This window comes from Pocillopora verrucosa, chromosome 5, assembly GCF_036669915.1.
Source record: "Pocillopora verrucosa isolate sample1 chromosome 5, ASM3666991v2, whole genome shotgun sequence".
Classification (NCBI taxonomy): domain Eukaryota; kingdom Metazoa; phylum Cnidaria; class Anthozoa; order Scleractinia; family Pocilloporidae; genus Pocillopora; species Pocillopora verrucosa.
This window is the reverse complement of record NC_089316.1, coordinates 26,201,400-26,224,255: the sequence shown is the minus strand read 5'-3', so window position 1 is coordinate 26,224,255 and position 22,856 is coordinate 26,201,400. Positions and strand designations below refer to the sequence as shown.

Genomic DNA, 22,856 nt, shown 5'->3' with positions numbered 1-22,856 from the left:
TTACTGTCCTTACTCAACTTTTGAATGATCCTAGAAACATCAAAATATCTCTTTTTCACAGCTATTGCAAATATTTTCAATTCAGGGAAAAATTGTCCGAAAGCAGATGGCAGGAAGTTTAACGCCATCAAGTGAACATCTCTGGTGACAGCGAGATAGCGTGAATAAATATGGAATGTAATGGGTATTCACTATTGCTGTTCCTTTGAAAGTTAAAAAGTGTTTGCTAGCCTATGTGATTCCTGTTATTCCTCCAAGACAAATTGGTTGTTTGGAGGCAACTGAAGAGATTCAGAAAGAATTGAAACCGCAGCCTTGCCCAAGAATCTTTTATTTGGCAGCAGTTACCCTCACAGCCGATGGCTGTGTGAATAATATAAAAATGGGGAATTGACCCTTAAAATGCAAACACATTAAAGAGACAGCAACCTTCTAATACACAAACTATTTTTTGTGTCATACACTTAAAGGCATAAATACAAGATTCGCAAAAGAAGCCTTAAGCCTCCTAAGACCAAATTCATCATGCTCAATGTTTAATGAAAAACATAGAGTTTCTAAGGATAATAGGATAAGGTTTTGAGAAACCTATCTCTGCAGTTATTTTCTACGGAAGAGACAGCATACTTGAAATTAAAAAAAAATAGGGCACACACATGAAAATATTACCTTTTGTAACACAATCTCATCCAGCTTTCCCAAACCTCAAGAACATTCAGAAGGGGAAATGACACCTTAAAACTAACTCCTATTATCACATCGCAAATGAAAGTCATTAAAAGACATCTTCATAACAGTTACGCTTTCAGGTCAGAAGATTTAAAAGTACAAGCGAATGGTAGGAGTTGTACAGGCCTATCAACACCTTTAAATGATCGACTGTCTTTTGCTTTCTGGCTTTACAAGGCGTGTTGCCGTGTGCATTGTCGAGTTATTCATTGGTCAAGTGACTCCTTTTGTTACTCTAATTCAACTGGTAGATTTACCATACATCACTCGCCATTAGTTAATTTCCTTTTACTTAGGAAAATAAATAAAATTTCCGCATAGCCCCTTACTATTGTAAAACAAATCTATTTTCCCAATGGCAATGTATTGTTTTTGTCACTGATTTCTCTATCCAATAATGCATAATGGAGTGAGGGGTTGTGCGGAAATTTTACCAAATAGATTTACAACACAATTGAGTATACAATAGTAACGCTGTGTAACGCAACAATATGCTTTTCCTCGGCCATAATCGGTCTCAAACACTAGCACTTAAAATGCGAGAAATACAAGTACTGTTGGAGGACGTTTGAGAGCGTTTGGTCAAAGCTGTTAAAGAAGGATCAAAGCGGCCATCTAAATCTTTGAAAGGCTCCAAACTACGACGTACATCCAATTTGACCTTCTCGAAAATCGGGCTCAAATTACATACTAAAAGACCGTGATTACGTTTTTCCTTGAGAACCATAAAATACACGACAATACGTACAAAAATACTTTTACACATTAAGAATAATTCAAATTACATTTACCTATGGTAAAAGGAAAAGGGAATGGCCTAACTTTCACGGAATATTCAGTCAAAATCTGGCAATTTCTTGTGCTTTCACCGCCATATTGAAAATTAAGCTTCCACAATGCAACGCAATCGGAGTGCGCACACTGCCTAGTCCATAATATGATTCCCCACACATGACGTACTTACGAGTGACAGTGAAATCGCCCCTACCCTTTGAGAGCGCTAAGCGATTTTTATCAGCCTCTCTGTGGATAAACAGTCATTATTTTTCTACGCATGGATTTGGGAGAGAGCAAGGAAAAAGCAAGACTGGCCATCGTTCATTTTAGTGATTAATCGATCGAGTGAGTTTTATTTGTGAAAACTCGGCCCCCATAGCGGGAGTTCTAACTTCCCTGTCCACACCCTTTCACTGGGGTACACGATTGGGTTTGATCAAGTATTCCAGCACTTTCCCGAAGGTGACTCGCAATTGTGAGAAACTGCTCAATTGATTCATTTAAATCTGGCCTAGGACGGCTCAGACTCTGCAGAAGTCGGAAGCTCAGGTAAATTTCCATTTCTTTAATTTTTGCCTATACTTTCCTCCCATAAGTTCATTGGCAAGAATCGTCTCTTTTTCAGGCGCATGTTTAATAGTAGGTGAGTGGTTTTTCTACGGAAGTCTGGTCTTGATTATTTCATAATCCTTGGCGACTGGATTTTACTTTTTTCCGTTTTATCTTGGACGACCTTTATCAACCAGCGAATAACTCATCAGTTTTCATTTGTTTGTTTGTTTTTTTTTACTTTTTTCATGAGAAGACTGAGAGATGAAGTTCTCAATCTACCACAGCGAAAGGTTCATAGCCTGCCTGAATACTACGCTGCCATGAAATGACGTCAAAGTACGAGGACAACCACGTGGTTGAAGATCACATGGGTGATCTTTTGATTCTCATTGGCCACTTTCGCGACGAACTGTGTTGAAAGGATTCTATTACGGTATATTCCCAGTTATTTTGCCAATTTCATGTTTACTATGGCTCGTTATCTCACCTTATACGTTATTTTATCGTTAATGGTGCTCCAGGGTAAGTAAACTTACATAATTTGTGTCTAAATTTCTCTCAATGAGGAGGACTTAAGATCTTAGTGGTGCGTATGTCGTTTGTTGGCTGACTGCTGCGTATTATTTTCCGATAAAATTTCCGCACAGCCCCAGACTATTGTAAAACAAATCTGTTTTCCCAGTAGCAATGTATTTTTTTGGGATTGTTTTCTTTATCCAAGAACTGAATGCATAATGTAGGATGAGGCTGTGCGGAAATTTTACCCTCACAAGAAACCGAACAGGGTTTACTGTTGGGTCAGCAATCTTACCGTTCAATTACTAAGTGTAATCACTGTATTTTCGTTAGATTCATGCCTTGCCGGGCTATTTTCTCACTTTCACGACAAGATCGAAAGGGGGGTCGTATTGTAAAAATGTATCCTAATCAAAATGTTAGCATCAAGGTGGTGATCTTTTACCCTTTTCAGCGGGAGGCAATACAAGCAATACGAACAAAACCAAAACAGGAGCAGGCCAACACGAGACACATCGATGTGGTGAGCTTAGATTATATTAGGATGCCAACATCAACTTAAAACAGTTTGTTTAATTAATATTGTTTTTAAAGTTGGTACATTATGTTGGTTGAAGGTTTAAGATGATCCACAATCCTGGGCACTTGCATTTGAAAAGAATGCTATCTGAAAGAACTATTGTGTTTACACCTTCTAACTGTATTTTTTTTACCTCTCAAGTCAATTGGTGTTAATTAGACTTAGGTGTGAGCAGTACTTGTATGTGACAGAGCTCTAACTCAAGTTGATTTTCTGTCAAAGAGTGTGATACCATGGGCAGTACATACTGAAAGGTGGAAAGGGGTGGGGTGTAGGGTGGGGGGGTGGGGTGTGGGGCATGCTCGGCCAAAAATTAGCATGAAAATGAAGAAGCTAAGATTTACATTCTGTTATTCTGATTGAGAATTTCCACTTTTGGAAAGTGTTCAAAGCAAGTACAAAGGGAACAAGAAGAAAATTACAATTAGAGAATTAATTAATTATATGGGAACTCACTGGTGACAAAAGTGATAGTTTTCTATCTCAAAATCAACTGTTTTAATGAGTGATAAATAAAAGCCTTCAGTTTGAGAGTGTAAGATTGAATTTGCTTGAGTGTTTTAATTTCACACTTAATACATGAAACTTGGAGCTCTGATGTAGACACTTTGTGGTTTCTTGAAAGGACTCAATATGAGTACGTGGACAAATACTTTGGCAAATGGTTGATTTACTTGCCACTAAAAAATTGTTTGCATGATCTCTTTTTATTTTTTTTATGGCTGGTGAGGTTGAGAGTTAGTATAATTGTGAACTTAGTGAAAGGTTGATAGTATTTATCACTCTAAAATACTGCATTTTGAAATTATTCCTGACCAGTGGTTAGGTATATTGAGAGGATACTATATTCTAACTAATTAATTTATCAGGAATGTAAATTATTTAAAAAGGATTGGTGAAATTATGTTTTTAAAAATACATATATATTTTTTATCTTCTTTAGTTTCAAAAGAATACTTTGATGTCAAAGAGGGGAAACCAGTCCAAATTATCTGGAATAAATCCTCTAGTGGTGAAGAGCTTCGTGGCTATCGCCTTGTCCTAAACTCAGGGATCATAGCATACTTGCATAAAGGATCCTTAAACATAACTTGCAGTGAATTTATAAACGATCCAAGTCTGAAGGAATTCTGCAACAAGAGATTAGAATTCTCCAGCAACACATCATCTATCATACTAAAGATAAGAGATCCTTCCAGGCATGAAAACTGGAACTTCACTCTGAAATATGTGTTGACGGGCCCATCGCCCTGTAATCGTCTGGACATCAAAATTATAAGAGGTAGGTGACTGAAAATGTACTGTGGTTGCTTACATATCCACTTCTTTATCTGCAGGGGTCGTGGGTTCAAATTTTTAGAGGTCTGAATTTTTTCAGGTCTTATTTTCACTACTGCTCAAGAAGATCGTTTACATATTTATATCTTTATCCGCAGTTCAAATATATGACTTTCATATATTCACAGTCGTTTATTCACCCCTTCATGGGTTTATTTGGTACCAACATAATGACCAGCTCCCACTTGGTTTGTTAGCTCAGTTGGTAGAGCATTGCACTGGCATCTCAAGGGTCGTGGGTTCAAATCCAGTAGAGGCCTGAACATTTTTTTCATCCTTTATTTTCACTACTGCTTAAGTAGTGTTCATTACCGTGAAGATGGCTTTCATATTCAAGTTGCAAACTTGATTTGAAACCCCAAAAATGTTAGACATTTTCCATGACTGTTTCAATTTTTTTTTTTGGGGCAGTTATACCATCTGCAGTCAACACTGAGTCTCCTGGTGGTCAAAACATGTCTGACAACCCACAAATCGAAGGTAGGGTTTCAATGAAAAATTGATGTTTGTTAGTTTGAGTAAAATTGAATTAAAATATTAAATTATTTTGATTTTGATGAAATTATTTTGAACTCAAGGCATGTTGATGTCTTCAGAGCATTTGGAATTTTTTTGCTGTGAAAACCCTGTTTAAACCTGTAAGAATTGACTGGTATCGCAGGGGTCATGGCTTTCATATTCAAGTTTCAAACTTGATTTGAAACCCCAAAAATGTTAGACTTTTTTCATGACTGTTTCAATTTCTTTCTTTTTTGGGGCAGTTACGCCATCTGTAGTCAACACTGAGTCTCCTGGTGGTCAAGGCATGTCCGACAACCCACAAATCAAAGGTAGAGTTTCAATGAAAAATTGATGTTTGTTAGTTCGAGTAAAATTGAATGAATCCTTTTACTGGTTGTTAATTCTCTCCTGTAGCTGCTACACATTTCCTTGTAAATTAGTTATGAGAACTTGGTGCTAGATCAAGATAACAGCCTCTACCTGATAAGTGTGAATATTCTCATTACCTGTTTACTGAAGAATGTATGGATATTGTAGGGAGAAGTTTTACGTTAATCACTTCTGGGAATTAAAGGGTTAAAGTATAAAATTATTTTGAACTCAAGGCATGTTGAGGTCTTCAGAGCATTTGGAATTTTTTCACTGTTAAAACCCTGTGTAAACCTATAAGAATCGACTGGTATTGCAGGGGTCATGGGTTCAAATCTTGTCTAGGCCTTAAATTTTTTTCAGGCCTTATTTTTTACTACTGTTTAAGTAGTGTTCATTACTGCAAAGATTGCTTTCATATTAATTCATATCTTTATCCACGGTTCAAATATGTGACTTTTATATATTCCTAGTTGTTTATTCACCATTTCACGGGTTTATTTAGTACTGATATAATGACCAGCTCCCACTTGGCCACTTGTTAGCTTGGGCGGTAGATCGCTGCACCGGTATCACAAGGGTCATAGGTTCAAATCCCGTATGGGTCTGAATATTTTTTCAGGCCTTATTTTCACTACTCCTCAAGTAGTGTTCATTACTGTGAAGATGGCTTTCATATTCAAGTTACAAACTTGATTTGAAACCCCAAAAATGTTTGACTTTTTTCATGACTGTTTCAATTTCTTTCTTTTTTGGGGCAGTTACGCCATCTGTAGTCAACACTGAGTCTCCTGGTGGTCAAGGCATGTCCGACAACCCACAAATCAAAGGTAGAGTTTCAATGAAAAATTGATGTTTGTTAGTTCGAGTAAAATTGAATTAACCCTTTTACTGGTTGTTAATTCTCTCCTGTAGCTGCTACACATTTCCTTGTAAATTAGTTATGAGAACTTGGTGCTAGATCACGATAACATCTTCTACCTGATAAGTGTGAATATTCTCATTACTTGTTTACTGAATAATGTATGGATATTGTAGGGAGAAGTTTTATGTAAATCACTTCTGGGAGTTAAAGGGATAAAATATTAAATTATTTTGATTTTTATTAAATTATTTTGAACCCAATTAAGGCATGTTGAGGTCTTCAGAGCATTTAGAATTTTTTCACTGTTAAAAAAACCCTGTTTAAACCACTAACTCCCAAGATCTAATTGTCAATTCTCCCCTCTGGCTACTACATATTTCCTTTTAAATGAGTTACAAGAATTTGTTGTTAGATCAAGACAACAACTTTTATTTGATATGTTTGAATATTCTCATTACCTGTTTGCTGGATCATGTATGAATATTACAAGGAGAAGTTAGAAGTTGATCACTTTTGGAAGTTAAAGGGTTAAACCTATGAGAATCAAGTCAGGTAGTTAACCCTTTCACTCCCACAAGTGACCAAGAGAGAATTTCTCCTTACAATATCAATACAATATCAAGCAGGCAGGTGATGAGAATAGAGAAGGATATAAATTATGGGATTATTTGTTGATCCAATACCAAATTCTCTGAACTAACATCATAAGAATTGTATGGCAGATAGTAAGGAGAATTACTAATTAGATCTTGGGAGTGAAAGGGTTAATGTTTATTTTTTGCCCCCCTCATTTAATTAGCATAGTTCAATTTACAATAATTTCAAGTCTGAAGGAGAATCATTCTCAAGTGTAAAGTGCATTTAGCTATTTAGCTGCAGTCGACCTTTAATTTGTGAACGTACATTGTAATGTAAACATCACATAATTATACAGTACCGCACAAACACCTCTTAAATGTCAACATTTGGATGGCAGTCCCATGAAGGTGTAACTAAGGTGTTCATATCTTGTCTTACTCTTAGGACCAGGCAGCAAAATTAAGGCTACTCTTGGTGTTACCTTTGCGGCTGTTGCAGCAGCTTTATTGCTGATTGGAGGAATTATATGTTGGTATTGCAAAGGTGATGCAAGGTTTGCTGATGAAGTGGAGTTAGCCAATCACTGAGTCATATTTTGTACCTGCTAATGTATTTTGACCGAAATTTTGAAATTTTTAACTCAAGACATCTTAAGGTCTTCAGAGCACTGGCCAACCTTCACGAAATAAAAGGCTTTAATAGAGAATGGAATATTTATAGGAAAATGTTTCTCTAATATGTAACCCAAGGCTAATACTTTATTAGGTAAAGAAGTAACTAATTTAAAATAAATAAAAAATTAATTATGCAAGTAAGACTTGCAAGATATGCAAACAATTCTCCAGCATAGAGCTTAGAGCAATGAATGGAGTGTCAATACCACCGCTTTCCTAAAAAGTTAGATGATCAAAAAATAGTTTTAAAATTTTAATTTTAAAAGCCTCTATGAGTTCTAACAAACCCTTTTGTTATATTATCCTGTGTTTTGATTTCTCAGAGTGAGAACTTGACTTGTTGTTTTTACGACATTCCATGGAAAATTCGCTCTAAGAGGTTCTTAAATTAAGTGTTTCTTTTTTTTTTTTTGGCGTATTTATTAGCATTGATTGCTGTCATTTTGTAATTTACATTTAAGAAAAGAGAAAAATAGCGATAGAGAAACCGCACAATTAACTAGATGGCCTACATTGTGCCGGTGTCCCAGCGGATTTGGACCCCCCTAGAATTGGACCCCCCGGTCCAAATCCGCTAGCGGATATGGACTCCCCTCCGCGGATTTGGACCCCTTTAACAAAACTGAGTAAATAGTTTTCACTATTATGACGTACTTTACGAAGTAAAGTAAGAGTAGTACTAGTTTCATACTTGTTCTTCAGAATTGTATTGCAACAGAATAAGAAAGGATTTGGTATGAGTTTCAATAGTTCGAATCCAATAGTTTGTTGTCATTTAATTCATGCGTAGGCTATTCTACCAACTTAAATAAATGTGTCAGAAATGAAACGATATCTGCCCTTTTCTTCGTCAATTATAGTACGCAATCTTGTGTTGAAATTTTAACGGACATCGCCTAAAAGCTCGCAGTTGGAACAAGTTACGAAAAGGAATGTTTAGTTGGGGGGGGTCCAAATCCGCGAAGGGGGGTCCAAATCCGCTAGCGGATTTGGACCGGGGGGTCCAAATCCGCGGGGAGTCCAAATCCGCTGTGACACCGGCGTCAACCCTCAGCTGTAGAGTAGTGTATAAGTTTTAAAGATGAGTGTATCACTAAGTGCGAGGGAACGATTTGTCAGTAGCGTCTCTTTTACTAGTGATTAAAGTGAAGTAACATTTTTATACGGTTGTCACTGGTTTTAACTTTTTCCCTAAGGCTGGTCTGTGAAAGGAAATCTTTCAGTTGAAAGTCTATGGCTTACATAATTGTAATATATAGATTTAGCCAAGCCTAAAAGCGGAGCTCGCATTTTTTTTCCCGCACGTCTCAAGGGTACAACGCCTTGCCCCGGCCAGGACTACAACCCAGGTCGTCCGACTCGGAGCCCAGTGCACTGACCACTGGACTACTGGACAAAGCCGTGGCGTTGGCGTGCCCGCGGTACAGTTGACCACGCATGTTAAAAGTAGCACCTTGTACGGTCGTACATCCAAATTTTTTCGGCGTGATGGGTTACTACTGTTTTGTATAATTATGGGGCTACGCGAGCTCCGCTATAAGGTTTTAGATGGGCCTTTAAACTGGTGTTGGTGAGGGAGAGATTATCCAATAGGTAAACTACAAGTCGTCCCTGATTTTAGGCGAATTCCGTCGCGCGAGTCAAAACTACTAAATCAGCGACGCGACGCGGGAAACTCTGAGTAAGGCGCACGTATTAAACTGTTGAGGGTCGCCGATGAATTTTTTCAGTTCACGAGTAAATTGCCGCGGGTTGTGAATCAAAAACAATATACTCATTAAATCACAGGATTATTTGCAATGCAAATTACTTGAGTCTTACAGCCAATAACATCACGGCAAAACTGACCAATCAGTTTATAGAAACCGGACTAAGAACATTCGACTGACAACAACCTTTCACTTGACTCTGAAGATGACTTCCGCTCATGTTGTCGAAACGTCAGTCACCACTACCGACAACAGTCCTTCTCAGGACTACACTCACCCGAACGATCAAACTACACTATTTCACTTATTCTGTTACAAATTTGATATGTGCAGTGCTGTTGTAAATATATGTAACCCCCTTATTATTTTTAGTAGTGATTTGAGGATACCAGAACTACTTATGGGATATCATTAATGGTTGGTTGCATTTGAATGGTTTAATCCGTAGAGTTGTTGATGATTGCCAGAGGAAAATTTTTTTAAATTTGCAGCAATCAACTATTAAAATTGCAGTTAAATTTTCAATAATGGGTTGTAATTTCAGGCTAGCTCTATTTTTTTGTGTTCAGTGATGTATTTTTGGAATTTGCAGTAATATTTTAATTTGCGGTTCTATATTTTCATTTGCAGTAATATATTTGTCAGCAGTCCTAATTTTAATTTGCATGCGTGACCCTTTTGGGCCACCGTACCTTCAATTTAGAATAATTTTCTTTTGTAGATAACGCACTGGGCCTCATTCCATCATTTCCTTTTTCGTTGCCTTGCTTTGTTTTATTGTGCCCTGTGATTGGTCCCAAGAAAACATGGCTACATTCTCAACCAATCAAAATTGATAAGGAATATATTCTTTATTCACTATAATCACAAAAAATATTTACAAAAATTATAAAATCATTGAAAAAAAAACCAAAATTTTTATCAAAATTGATAGAACATTCATGACTTGGTCACGTGAGTTTTTAATATCATTTGGCGCTGATCACGTGCATTTTCTGAGAGTTCCTATTGGTTTTATTTGTATTTCTCGTGGATAGTCGATAAGATAGATAAGACCACCAAGAAGGCGTACGAAGCAATCAACCTGCCCTTTTTATAATTTACTTTAAATGACTTAGAATAATATAATATTCCCATTTCTTTTCCTTCTAACACCAATACAGAAAACCCTTACGATATTATAGATTAACTATAATTGTAATTTTATCATTTAACAATAGTGACGTCATTTCTGGATTGAGAACAACTCTAACTGACTTTGTTACAAAACACTTTCCTTACATAGTGTCTGAAATCATTCATTTGTACAAGGTATATCATAAAGTTTAGGGAGCTGTTTGTAAAGAACAGTACGATGCTTAGACATCGTATTCGGTAATCGAATTGAAAATCAAGTGTAGGATTAACCACCATGACATAAACAGCGTAATATAATGTCCAAGAATATGGAATTATGAAGGCAAATGTTATCAGAATCAGTAGATATGTCCCTCGCCGTTTAGCAGCTCTGAGCTTCGCGCGAATAGCGTTGTTCATCTGAATGTTCATAAGCCGGCTTCTTTTCCTGCTCCAAACGGTTTTTATCAGTGAAATATTAATACAGATTAAAATTATGCTCGGTAAAACGTGTTGAAGTACTGCGTAGCTCACAAATATCACTCTGAAAGGCAAGTAAGTGTTGTCTATTTTACAAACGACTGTGTAACGGTTGTTGTCCAGATCGAATCTTACGCCATTGAAGGTGAAAGTTGGAGCAATCACCGCAGTGAAACCTACAACCCATGCGCTAAAAATCAGTCTACGAACGCACGAGACGCTGAAAGAGCGAGGAATGGGTCGAGTTGAAAAATACCTCTCCGTGCTTATGACTATCAAGTTGTTAATTGTAACTGAAGGGAACAGCAAGTTTAGGTAACGAACAATCCTGCAAGGCCAACCTTGTTGGAACACATCAAACATAAGTTGAATATAAATCAGGGGAAGAGAGATCGAGCAGGAGAGTATATCAGACAGAGCTAGGCTCTTTACGTAGAAATTAAAATTTCTGACGAACATTGACGACTGTAAGTAAGAAAATCTTCTGCTCTTAGTAGATATGAAGCAGTAAATAAGGCTGTTTCCGATAAATCCAACTGTTCCGACGACAACCAGTAGCAGGAAAATGATAAGCTTTGTAGTGCTACTTGCAGGAACGAACGCATAGGCTCGAGTGGTGTCTGTGTTGTTTAGGGGAGAGAGATTGATTGAAGACAGGTTAAGCGAAAGACGTGTTCCCTCCATGTTCTTCACCTGTGAACTGAGAGAGATATCAGAAATGAGAAGAGAAATGATCGTCGCAAGCGAGCTGCAACAAAAAATATTGCAGGAAAGCCGGCTGAAAAAAAAAATAAAACGGGCTTCGACAGGACTCGAACCCATGCCTCTCAGATACTAGCTGGGTGCAAATACCAACTGAGTCACGAAGCTACATGTCCATATCTCCATGATAAAACATCGAATTTTCGTAGCTAATTCACAAAAGAAATAATGCTTATTGAAGAGAAATTGTGAATCGATCGTAAAACCTACAGGATGTGGTCAGTTTATGTCAAGGTGGTCAGACGTAGGCAAATTACAAGAGGGGTTAACCCAGCCACCCCATCCTTTTGAGCTTGGTGCCGACTAGACAGTTTCACAGCTTAGGTGTTATAGTAACAAAACCCCAGACGAAAGGTTGACGGCTAAAATGATAAAGTTTTGAAAAGGAGACATCTTAAGTGATTTATTAGGCCGATAGCAAACACGCGCCTCAAAGCTGAGGAAATCAAATAATGCGAGGATCAATAACTGGAGATAATTTCTACTTCACACTGATAATTCATTCTGCATTTGCTTCCAAACATTTTTTTCAAGAATAAACAGGGTGAAAAACGAAGTGTAGAACTGAGCTAGCCTAGCACAAAACACTTATAAATAAAAAATAATGAAAAACAAAACAAAACAAAACAAAACGAAACAAAATACTGGCACGATTTAGAGATATCTGTCTTTTTCTGTTTACAAAATCTCTTTTTATATATCTTACTTTGCATTTATTTTAAACGGGGTTTTCTTCAAGAATTAAACGGGGTGAAAACGAAGTGTCACTAGAGCTCTGTTGGTTCAAAACTTATACAAATAAAAAAAATTATGAAAAAGTTTTTACATAATTTAAAGACGTGCCTTCATGGATGTGATCCAAAACATTTGATCTGAATGTCATGCTTGCACGACAAAACTAATAAAATGCTGATTTTTGCTAGTTTCAGAAGGTATTCAATTCCAAAATATTGAAATATGGAGCCACGAATGAATTTTCGAGGTTTTGATATTTTCCTATAAAAGCACAGTAAAGTTTATTGATGCAAATCCCAATCATAGTGTTGCACTTTTTTTTCAATTACGGTAAAATACTGTTTAACAATAACAATTCTCCACATTTTATTGAAAACATAATTTCGAACAAAATCCGAATGGAGTTAGAGCGAATTTCAGGTTCAAACCTGAACCTCATAGTGTGACTGACATAAAACCACGAGATAAAGAGGTGCTCACGAATAAACAACGGGCAGAATTAAATTGCACAAATAATGACGTTCAGTATTCGTTATACAGCCAACTTAAAGATAATCGAAAAATTCGCCATTGTACGTGCGTTTCTGTTTGGGATAAAGTGATTCCTATTGCCAAGAAACACCATTTTGTTGACATGGGCCAAAGCAATTATCTTCAACACATTTTTCGTTTGTGCAGCTGCTGTTTCTCAGAAAAGCCATTTCCCGTCAACAGTTTTGTCAAATAATGCAAATATTAAACCATGAATATTCACCAGAAGAACTTACCTAGAAAATTCCGACTAGTTCGTATTCAATTATCCATTTTTAAGCATATTGTGCAGTTTACTAAGCCCACGAACAAATCGTAAGTGGAATAAAAAATTTGTCGTCTGCAATAAGCTCATCTGAGAAGTGTTAAGTTTAATTGCTAAATAAATAAAGAAGATCTTCTATGCCTTCGATATTTCAATTATTTCTTGGTGCAGTTGTTCTCAACTGCGTGCACAAAATGGTCCCCACCAGAAAAACGCGCTTTGAAAATCGAAAATGGAGGCATGACAGCACCTGCAGATTTTCAGAGAATCTCTGGTCATCCATAACGCTAACTCTGTCAATCAGCGCTGAAAGTGCGCTGACCTCGGCTCGCTTTTAGCTTTGTTGCAATGAGAGAATAGAACCTCTGTTCATACAAGATATAGCCCTTGGTGTGACTTTTGCCAAACCTAAAAGGAATTACAGAACAGTCCGGAAAACTGAACCTCAGGTTCGTTAAAGAAATCCACGTTGATTTTTGTTCAGTACCGTAACAATGCTGACCCCTTTTTGGTTTTACTTAGTTCCTCATTGGTAAACTTCTCTGGCAAACTATTTTTTATGAAGTTTCTTTCTAATAATGACGCGAAAAAGGACTCAAAATAATCATGATCTACAGACCGGTTATCGTAGCAACCCAGGCAATAGGCGATCCAACATTTGAAGATATAACACCTCTATGTGATTCTACTCACCGTAAGAACCACCGCAACATAAATTTACTCAGGCTCCCTGACGAAAACTAAGGCTGCCGAAAATGGTAAGATTCAGAGTGCATTGATCTGTTCTCATTTCATTTAAGACTTCAATTGCAAACTATGCTAAATGTATTTACCGAATAATGAATCTATCCATTAGTCCTCCGTCAAATTCATTGGCCGCTTCTATTGCCTCATTAGCATTTACCGACGTCCTAAATACTTTGTTAGCCATTTCTGACTCTCCGAGCAACACAAACCTAATAAACAATTATTCACTGAGCCTGAAGCGAATAGTTTTAGTATAATTGCTCGGGTGATTATCAGATTAAAAACGAAAATGTTAGTTTCTTTCTTTACTTCCAACTTGTCACGCATCAGAGAACAGCGACTATGATCGGGGTCTCAATGAGACGTAAATCACGTGGTCATTCTATAAAACTGCGCATGATTCAAGCAAAGACTGAATGACGAGAGATACTCTGTAGGAACTTGTTTGCAAGGAAGTTCTCACCCTTTGGCCCCCAAGAGTGAATAGCTTCAAATTTCCCCTTACAATAACATCCCTGAATCAAACATCAGTGTCACGAGGATAAAGGAAATGATCAGCAACTAAAGATGCTCCTGATTGTTAAACAAATTCTCCTCGTCCGCACCTTAGGAAGTGAATGGAGAACAGCAAGGAGAATCTGCACATTGGTGTTAGGGTGTGTAAGGTTAAAAAGGATTACCATTTCTAAAATGAAGTCAGGTGTGGCTGGTTCAGAAAGTAAAGTTCAGCGCCTCTGCTACAACCTCCTCGCGCGGCATGATTATAACGATATAACGCAATCCTCGCCCATTTAGGGTGCATGTACTCTTAAAAACACCTAACGAGTAAATATACTTGTCATTGGAGGTTAACCTTGACGTCCACCTCGTCCTTGATGCGGAATAAAAGGAAACTCCTCAATGTGTAGTTGAGCGGAGAAGACGCGGAAGATGGGGGCAGAAGAGGGGGGAGCGTGGGGAAAGGGGGTGGAGGAGGGAGGAGAGTGGGAAAGGGGGCGGAGGAGGGGGGGAGATGGGGGAAAGGGGGCGGAAGAGAGGGGGAGAGTGGGGAAAGGGGGCGGAGGGGGGAGAGTGGGGAAAGGGGGCGAGAGTGGGGAAAGGGGGCGGAGGAGAGGGCAGAGTGGGGAAAGGGGGCGGAGGAGGGGGCAGAGTGGGGAAAGGGGGCGAAGGAGGGGGAAGTAGAGTCGGGGAACAACGCGGGTTTGGAGGTGGGGGGAGGGCACTTGTGAATAACAGAAAAAGGATCATCACAGAGCGTTTTTAAACCTTTAATTCGTTCCACTTTAACACACTAAACTCACTGAAGGACTTGCTCATTCCTTACAAGTTAGCACTCAATGAGAGCAGCTTTACGTCATCTCCCTTCGACGCAAGGAAGGAACCTGATGTTACCCGACAGTTTTTAATCGACAGCTTTAGCGTTAAGTTTTTTTCTTGTTTGACCGATCAAAAACAAGTACGTACCCTTAATGCTTTTCAAGTGTACCCGCACGTTTTGATTGGATAAAAACAGTCACGCACCTGGGAAGGCAAAAATTTACCGAGCAACAGTGAGCTTCAACACTTCAACGATCTAACAACTGTCATCGTGTTCATTTGTCTTGGCAAACCATCCAAGAAGCTGAGATCAGGACTGCAGCGAATCCGTGCTTATCTCTTGGCAAATCAAATATCAGAATCGCAAATTAATAAAGTTATAGTCTTCCTAATAATATCCATTTGTCTACAGTTCTCCACGCTGCATGGCTTGCCCGTATGCACTCTCCTCCTTTTTCTCCGGTCTCAATTTAATCATATCGTCGATCCGAAGAATTGTAATGGCGGCTTCTGTCGCAAATTTAAGACACTTGATTTTACTGATGCAAGGTTCTAGAACGCCTGCTTTTAAATTGTCTCGCACTTTGCCCTCAATCAGATCCAAACCGATCCTGGATAGCATGAGAGGAAAAAAAAAAGAGACATTGATCAACCCTCAAACTCCCATAAGTGACCAACATGTAACTTCTCCCCGTAACATTTACACATTATCCAGCCAACATGTAATAAGAATACTCAAACTTATCAGGAAGAAGCTGGTAGCCTTGATTTAACATCAAATTCTCGTGACTTATTTACAAGGAAATGTGTTGCAGCTAGAGGGGAGAATTAACAATCAGATCTTGGGAGTTGAGGGGTTAAATACCTAAAAACTACCAACTATTTTTACGAGGTACAGCTGTTTCTTTGAGCCGTTGTTTTGCTGTATTTGGGTAATTCTCATTTTGCCTTACGCTATGATTTTTGCAGTGTACACCCTAACACTAATTTGTGACCATTTAAACGAAATCTGAGAAATAGCAATTTCATGTATAGCTGGTTTTTTTTTTTTTATTTTTTAATGTGGCTCTACATGGCGGTTTTCTGAAGCAATTTCCTTTCGGTTTGACCGGCTACTTTCTGAGCGTAACTTTCCCCTTTGCAGTTATCACACATGTGCCAACCAAAGAGAGAAGATTGAAATAGTGTGCGTGCCTTAGAAATCGCCCTTATTATGCTTGCGTTCTGGCGAAATTCCGTTGAAAAGTTTTTAGGGACGATTACGGAAATTTCCCGATAAATTTTCTTATAACTTTTGTTATAAAATACATACCATTTGAAGGAGGCTCTCTCTGTGTTAATTTGCGACGTGTTGTGATACGCGCGGAGTTTGGCCACAAGTTCGGCTGAATCTTGAGCCGCATTCACTGCCAGTGTCTTGGGAATAACAAGGAGTGAGTTGGCAAACTCAGCGATGGCCAACTGCTCTCGAGATCCCTGATTATAAAGCAGATCATGACGGATATTAACCATAAAGAATCACAGCAATAGCCTGCAGAGCTGGCGTAATTTTGGCGAGGAAGTACTTAGTATTTTCTTAGCGAGAATTACCGTATGACCGCCACCATTTATTTTAATGACAGCGGAAGGCTGGGGAGAGAAAAAATTTATACCAAGGGGACGGTGGACGGTCAAAAAGAAGGAAAGGGGTTGGGGAGGGAAGATTCCTTTCCCCGCCCCCTTCCCCCCACCGTCTCTATCTCCAAATCAAACATGGCCGGTTGAATAAACGATTGCGAGCTTCTTAACGATAACTAGCTTTTATAAGACGTCTGCACTGCAGGCTATCGTAGCAAAGAATGAAGACAAGATGCAATGGAAGGGGAAGGTTTTTCTCCTCACCAGTGACGTAGCAAAGTTCTCTAAATAGATCGACAAAGCCGCCTCCACTGCCCCTCCCCCGGGGACAACTGTTTTAGACTCGAGGACTCTCTTTACCACACAAATGGCATCGTGCATGGAACGCTCCATTTCGTCTAACATGAAGTCATTGGCACCTCGGAGGATAATCGAGGACGCTGAACGAGCCTTGGGTCTGAAGGAAAAAAACGAAATTAAAAACAACCATAAAAAATTAAAATTCCCTTTTAATTTACCAGCGAGCAGGCCTTCATTATCACTCGTTTCAGTGCGAGTGTTTCTTCGCTCGCGGGACAATATGAAGGCTTCAAGCAAAACAAACCTGCAAGACGTCTGCAGTGCCAGATCCCTGGTATACGTCTCTCTGACTCGTCTCCAATCTTCCCGCGGGCGGGAAACGCGCGTCCTGCAGTGCTAATAACGAGAGCCTTTTCGCAACCTACCTAGACTGCAGCACTGTTGTTATTATCTTCGATTTTTGCTGGCTTTCTTAACCAGGCACATCTCTATGCTCTAAGTAAGATTTACAAACTAACACCTAAACAGTACAACAGGGCTTGTTCCCTTACCGTTTAATAACAATCAACTCATCGTCAGAAACTCGTTCTTGAACAACTTCGTCTGCTGAGCCAAGCATACTGGCGTCAAAGCTCTCCTCACCTTCCAGATTAGCCAAGGTCAGCACCATAGTTGCTAGGATACAAACAGGCCAACCAACAGGTTAGTATCCTGTTCCAATGGTTCAGATAGTTAAGGGTAGCAAAGGGGGAGGGGAAGGGGGGTGAAAGTGGGGGCGGGGGCGGGGGCGGGGGCGGGGTGCTGACTCCATTTCACGCGTCACGATACTTGAAAAATCATTTCATGCGTCGCGAATTTAAAAAGGAAACATCAACTATTTGTCTTGTGTGCGACTTTCTAAGAAAAATTGAGGTTTTCAAAAATGGAAGAAATAATTCACTGGTCACGTCTCACTTTTGTTCATAGATTCACGAATCACGCTCGCCTTTCAAATTAAATTGTTGCCTTAATCACACCTCACGTATTAACCCTTTGCCACCCTCTCGGTAAAAGGGAGCGAAATAGAAAACGTGGGAGGTCTGGGGCGGGTCACGCGGAGAATACGTTCGTTACGCTACCCGACCCAGACCCTCCTCCGTTTGTGCGGATGGATGACGCCTAAAATGTCAAAATATCATACAGTGGAAAGTGTAATGCCGATGTGCAAAATAATTTCAATTCCTAGACAAACTAACCTCCTGTAGCCCTTGCGATTCTCTTAAGGTCAGCCTTTTTACATCGCCTGACACCCATGGCACCAGCTTCTACAAAGTACTTGAGGCAGAGATCGTCAATGCCACCACTGACCAACACAACATTGGCTCCAGCTCCAAGAACCTTCTGGATACGTTCTTTAGTAATGTCTGCCTCTCTGCATATTGAATACAATTTTGCTGTCAGTAGTTAAAAAAAGTTTTTTTTTTCTGTCTTCCCTTCCTTTTGTATATCAATAGTCCATATGAACAGGTTTCCACTAGTTTTTCCTGGAAGGAATCAGCTAAGGACATAGCAAGAACTTTGAAGTTTTTTCTTTTCAAGGTCAAAGAGGATTCCCTCTCACAAGAAGCAAATGTTAAATACAGAGCTTGGGAAAAATTATTTCTGATTGTCCAAAACAAGTAACATTTGCTTTCACATGCCAAAACAGGGTAAGACCCCAGAAACATCACAAATTAATCCAATGCTTATGTGCAGGCTGGATTTCAGACTTTTCTCCGGGCCTGGAATAGTAGTTTATCATGTAAATAAAAACATCTTGACAAGACAAGAAAGATATAAGTCATGTCCTCATGGGCAGAGGACAACCCACCTTTTTCTTATAGCTTCTAACTTCTCGGGATCCTCTACAACAACACTAACTCCTAGATGCATTTTGGCTTTTTGAAGGCTAAAATCCAGGCAAGCAATTTTAGCATTTTCCACTCGTTTAGGCATGGCTGAAAATAAAAAAATCCCAACACATTATAATTCCAAAATCTCCACCAAATTCTTCAAGCTTCAATTACCTAATCCAAGGAGTAATCTCCACTTATGTAAAGGTATACAAGGATACAATACATATAGGTAATAATATATAGATTTAGCTAAGCCTAAAAGTGGACCTAGCATTTTTTCCCCCCACACATCTCAAGGGCACAACATCTTGCCCCAGCCAGGACTAGAACCCAGGTCATCTGACTCTGAGCCCAGTGCACTGACCACTGGACTACTGGACAAAGCTGTGGCATTGGTGTGCCTGTGGTACAGTTGACCATGCGTGTTAAAAGTAACATCTTGTACAGTCGTACGGTCATACATCCAAATTTATTTGGCTTGATGGGTTACTATTAGTTTGTATAATTATAGGGCTACACTTTGTGAGCTCTGCTACAGGGCGTGAAATTGTGCCTAATACAGGCGCCAATGCGACTAAATTTTTCACTTTGGCGACCAAATCCTGAAAGTTAGTCGCCAAATTGGCAACTAGAACGTTTCATTGTAACCTTACCAAGAGATATAGAGAATTTAAAAAATTTGCAAAGATAAATCCGCGGCAAACTTCCTCGTTAAGTTTGTTTCCAAAACGCAACACATGCATCTCGATTGACAACTAAACGCCATCTTGGATTTAGATGAGCCTGAACGTTGTACATCATCCATCCTAGTGTCCACTTTGTAGCACGTTAAAGATCTTTTCCCTAACTTAATTTTGGAGGGCCTATCTAGTACGCTGACAGTGTAAAGAAAGATTTTGTTTGTCTTTGAAAATGGTGACCAACTTTTTTTGAATTGGCTACCACTTTGAAGAATTTAGGAGCCAAGTGGCTATCAGAAAAAAAAGTTAATTTCACGCCCTGTGCTATAAGAAGTTTTAAATCCCTTGCAATCCTAGATCTGATGAGAAATTTTTGTATTATATACCTTGAGATGCAATGGTGCAATTCAGAGCATACCCATCTACCAGGACACTTTCCTGCGCACTGCCTCCATGGGCCTTTAACACATTAATAGCCTTGATTGGATACTTGGCTTCACCCTTATTTCCTGCTCGCTTCACTGCAGTGACAGCATTGACAATCATCTCACTAAAGAAGTCTGATGACTGGCCAATCAACTTTGATGACAATGATGTCTTAGCCACATTCACAATACTTTCTCTGTCAAGCTCACTAACATTAATTGTCAAATTTTCCTGGATGTACTTGCATGCTTCCCTGAAAGTTAATCACAAGATGTCAATCACATAAGAAAGTCTGTACTTAACCCTGGCATGTAATTAACAAATAGATCCCAAGTTGCCATGTGTCTGTTCAGTAATAGATCACAGAGGATGTCAAATGTGGTAAGAACAAAAAAGTGGCATACAAGGCGCAGCCGAGTGTGTCACTGATGTTCTTTCCACATTTTGACGTCCTCTGTGATCTATTACTGAACAGATGCATGGCAACTTGGAATCTGTTTGTTTTATATAATAAAGAATTAAAAAAAGTTTTAATGATGACGTTATCTATACGTCTGTCCTCCAATAGACCATAAGTGAGAACCAATCAGAATGCATGCATAACTGAGCTTATTATATAACTTCTTACAATACCACCCTTACATCAAACATTTTGAAAAGAATTGAAGAGGATTTCTGTCAAATCTGAGGACTTAAAGGAATAGAGGTAAATTCACTGACATAAAGAATCTAAACTAGAACAAAATCCCAACTAACCCTTTAACACCCAAGATCCAACAAGTAATTTCTACCCTCATACTGTCATAATTTTTCATGTTAATAAGACTGGAGAATTTGGTCTTATCTGTTAAGCTTTTCTCTTCTCATAACCTGTTTACAAGATAACTTATTGGAATGGCAAGGGGAAGTTACATGTCAGTCACTTCTGGGAGTTGAAGGGTTAAGGGAAAAGGATCTAGGCTTCTTGTTTAACTTTTTGGCACACTAAAATCATTAACTTGAAGCCAGAAATATAGTTTTCATCACAAAAAAAGGGGGAAAAACACTGAGAAAACCAGACCCCTGAAGAAAGCAAAATGGTTGGCATCTGTCTCCAATTTGAAGAAGAACATAAAAACCCTGTGCACTTACTTGCAAGCCAATCTATAGCCACTAATGATGGAGGTAGGATGAATCTTCTGACGCACAAGTTCATTTGCTCCTCTAAGAAATTCTGCGGCAAGTATAACTACTGAGGTTGTTCCGTCTCCAACTTCCTGGTCTTGAAGGTCTGCCAGCTCGCAGAGAACCTTGGCCGCAGGATGCTCAACTTCCAACAGCTTCAATATTGTGGCTCCATCATTTGTCACAGTAACATCCTACAAAAATATCTCTGAATTAGGCCAAGTTTTTTCTTCCATTCCCTTCCCTCTTTTCAAAGTGCATTGGTTGGTTGAACCAAAAAAAAAAGGGGAACAGAAAAAAAAAATTGTAAAGAGAGATTGAGTTGAGGAAAATCCAGGATGTGCATGTTCCCTCTCTAATTATTTTCATCACCTAATTCTGATGTAACATGCTCACCAGTTTATCCAAGATTTTTTTTTGCCGAAAAATGGGTTAGTCAAATGATGGAGAAGGAATTTATTATTAAATTATAATGCCTAAATGGAAAGGAACCCTCCATAGTTTTGTTCAATTTTTCTTCTTTCCTGTTAAGTGACCAACTGTATCTTAAGAATGAGTTCACAGAATTTAAGGGAGTCAGTGTGCAAAAAAGCAAAATATAAAAGGTGAAACGTCTGTACTGAAAAAAAGATTCAACTTAAATTGTAGTAAAAGCGCAGCATGAGGAAGACTACTGTATCTGCTATAGGAAAATTATGCAAGCTTTTAATCTTCAGGGCCAAGTTGTTCAAAGCTAGATTAAGATAACCAAGGGTTAGCGTGAAATCTGACCTCAGATCTGAAAGCTTTAAAAGAATATTCAGCATATTTATTTTTGCCTACAATTTGATATCTGAATGTTCTAAAAGGAATTGAAGAAATTATGTGAAATAGGCCTTTAAAGAAGGGAATAAAGAAACCCAGGCTAAAACTTAACCCCGGGTTAGCGCTAATCGGCCTTCGAACAACTAGGCACAGGTGTGGATAGAGAGTCAATCGATTGAATATAGAAATAAAGTTGCGAAAAACCCTTTGAATTAGTATTTAGAAATAAGGTCTCAATGAAATTTTCTTTGAAGTCATTCAAGTTGTTTAAAGTACTTGGAGCATATGTTGCAAATTAATATTCGCCTATACAGTACAGTACACATGTTCCACAGTAGTGTACTGAACCGGCAAACTTAAGTAATTTGTCAAACACAGCTATTTTAAGGAAGACTGCTGCATCAGCTGTAAGAAACGTACGCGAACTTCTACGCAGCCTCCCTCTCACGTTGAATCTACTTTTTAAAGGCCAAAATATCTAATAATTGATAAATTTTACATAATAAGTGAACGTTGAAGAGAAATCTTACCCCAATATCATCGACCAACATTTTATCAAGGCCAACAGGACCTAAGGAACTCTTGACAATGTTTGCGATCGCCGTAACAGCGGTAACTGCAAAGAAAATAAAAAATAAATACATGCGAGCAGAGATATATTCCACCTCTTTCTTTCTGTCTTACCATTTTGGTTTCGTATGCTTTCTCCGGTGGTTCTTTCACCTCCAACATGAAGTAACTCGGCAGAACTTGGAGCGGACGACATTTTGAAAACTTTGAAACATGTGCTGCGTGACCGAAAGTGATCATGGATATAAGGAGTGTCTGCTAATTACCAGGTCGGCGCGG

At 38.7% G+C, this 22,856-nt stretch overlaps 3 protein-coding genes across 4 annotated transcripts; 1 reads left to right on the top strand and 2 right to left on the bottom strand.

Annotated features, from left to right (window-relative positions):
• The first annotated feature begins 2,481 nt into the window (after window positions 1-2,481).
• LOC131785589 (uncharacterized) lies at window positions 2,482-8,421 on the top strand. Of its 2 annotated transcripts, XM_066167092.1 has the most exons (7): window positions 2,482-2,580; window positions 3,029-3,097; window positions 4,098-4,436; window positions 4,904-4,972; window positions 5,254-5,322; window positions 6,124-6,192; window positions 7,251-8,421. In XM_066167092.1, the coding sequence occupies exons 1-7, from the start codon at window positions 2,520-2,522 to the stop codon at window positions 7,391-7,393; spliced, it is 819 nt and encodes a 272-aa protein (XP_066023189.1). In that variant the 5' UTR covers window positions 2,482-2,519; the 3' UTR covers window positions 7,394-8,421. The 2 variants fall into 2 exon arrangements, with proteins under 2 accessions (XP_066023189.1, XP_058958491.2); XM_059102508.2 differs by lacking the exon at window positions 6,124-6,192.
• Window positions 8,422-10,269: 1,848 nt separating this feature from the next.
• On the bottom strand, window positions 10,270-13,864 carry LOC131785594 (probable G-protein coupled receptor 19). Its single transcript, XM_059102515.2, has 2 exons — window positions 13,772-13,864; window positions 10,270-11,485 (listed from the first exon to the last, which is right to left on the bottom strand). Exons 1-2 carry the CDS (start codon window positions 13,789-13,791, stop codon window positions 10,438-10,440), a joined length of 1,068 nt encoding a protein of 355 aa, XP_058958498.2. The 5' UTR covers window positions 13,792-13,864; the 3' UTR covers window positions 10,270-10,437.
• Window positions 13,865-15,078: 1,214 nt separating this feature from the next.
• Window positions 15,079-22,794, bottom strand: LOC131785555 (T-complex protein 1 subunit alpha-like). The gene is made up of 10 exons (XM_059102470.2): window positions 22,692-22,794; window positions 22,538-22,623; window positions 21,171-21,397; window positions 20,000-20,292; window positions 18,909-19,035; window positions 18,295-18,470; window positions 17,611-17,734; window positions 17,024-17,216; window positions 16,455-16,618; window positions 15,079-15,753 (listed from the first exon to the last, which is right to left on the bottom strand). Exons 1-10 carry the CDS (start codon window positions 22,771-22,773, stop codon window positions 15,549-15,551), a joined length of 1,677 nt encoding a protein of 558 aa, XP_058958453.1. The 5' UTR covers window positions 22,774-22,794; the 3' UTR covers window positions 15,079-15,548.
• Window positions 22,795-22,856: the final 62 nt, after the last annotated feature.

What these genes read in the sequence shown, in the direction of transcription:
- LOC131785594 (XM_059102515.2), bottom strand. Translation starts at nt 13,791, where the DNA reads ATGTTGCGGTGGTTCTTACG. An exon ending in ATGTTGCGGTGGTTCTTACG is followed by an intron (nt 11,486 to 13,771) that starts GTGAGTAGAATC and finishes TATCTCTCTCAG; the next exon opens with TTCACAGGTGAAGAACATGG.
- LOC131785555 (XM_059102470.2), bottom strand. Translation starts at nt 22,773, where the DNA reads ATGTCGTCCGCTCCAAGTTCTGCCGAGTTACTTCATGTTGGAGGTGAA. An exon ending in AATCGCAAGGGCTACAGGAG is followed by an intron (nt 17,735 to 18,294) that starts GTTAGTTTGTCT and finishes TTTGTATCCTAG; the next exon opens with CAACTATGGTGCTGACCTTG. An exon ending in GAGTTGATTGTTATTAAACG is followed by an intron (nt 17,217 to 17,610) that starts GTAAGGGAACAA and finishes TTTTTCCTTCAG; the next exon opens with ACCCAAGGCTCGTTCAGCGT.
- LOC131785589 (XM_066167092.1), top strand. Translation starts at nt 2,520, where the DNA reads ATGTTTACTATGGCTCGTTATCTCACCTTATACGTTATTTTATCGTTA. An exon ending in ACACGAGACACATCGATGTG is followed by an intron (nt 3,098 to 4,097) that starts GTGAGCTTAGAT and finishes TATCTTCTTTAG; the next exon opens with TTTCAAAAGAATACTTTGAT. An exon ending in CGACAACCCACAAATCAAAG is followed by an intron (nt 6,193 to 7,250) that starts GTAGAGTTTCAA and finishes TCTTACTCTTAG; the next exon opens with GACCAGGCAGCAAAATTAAG.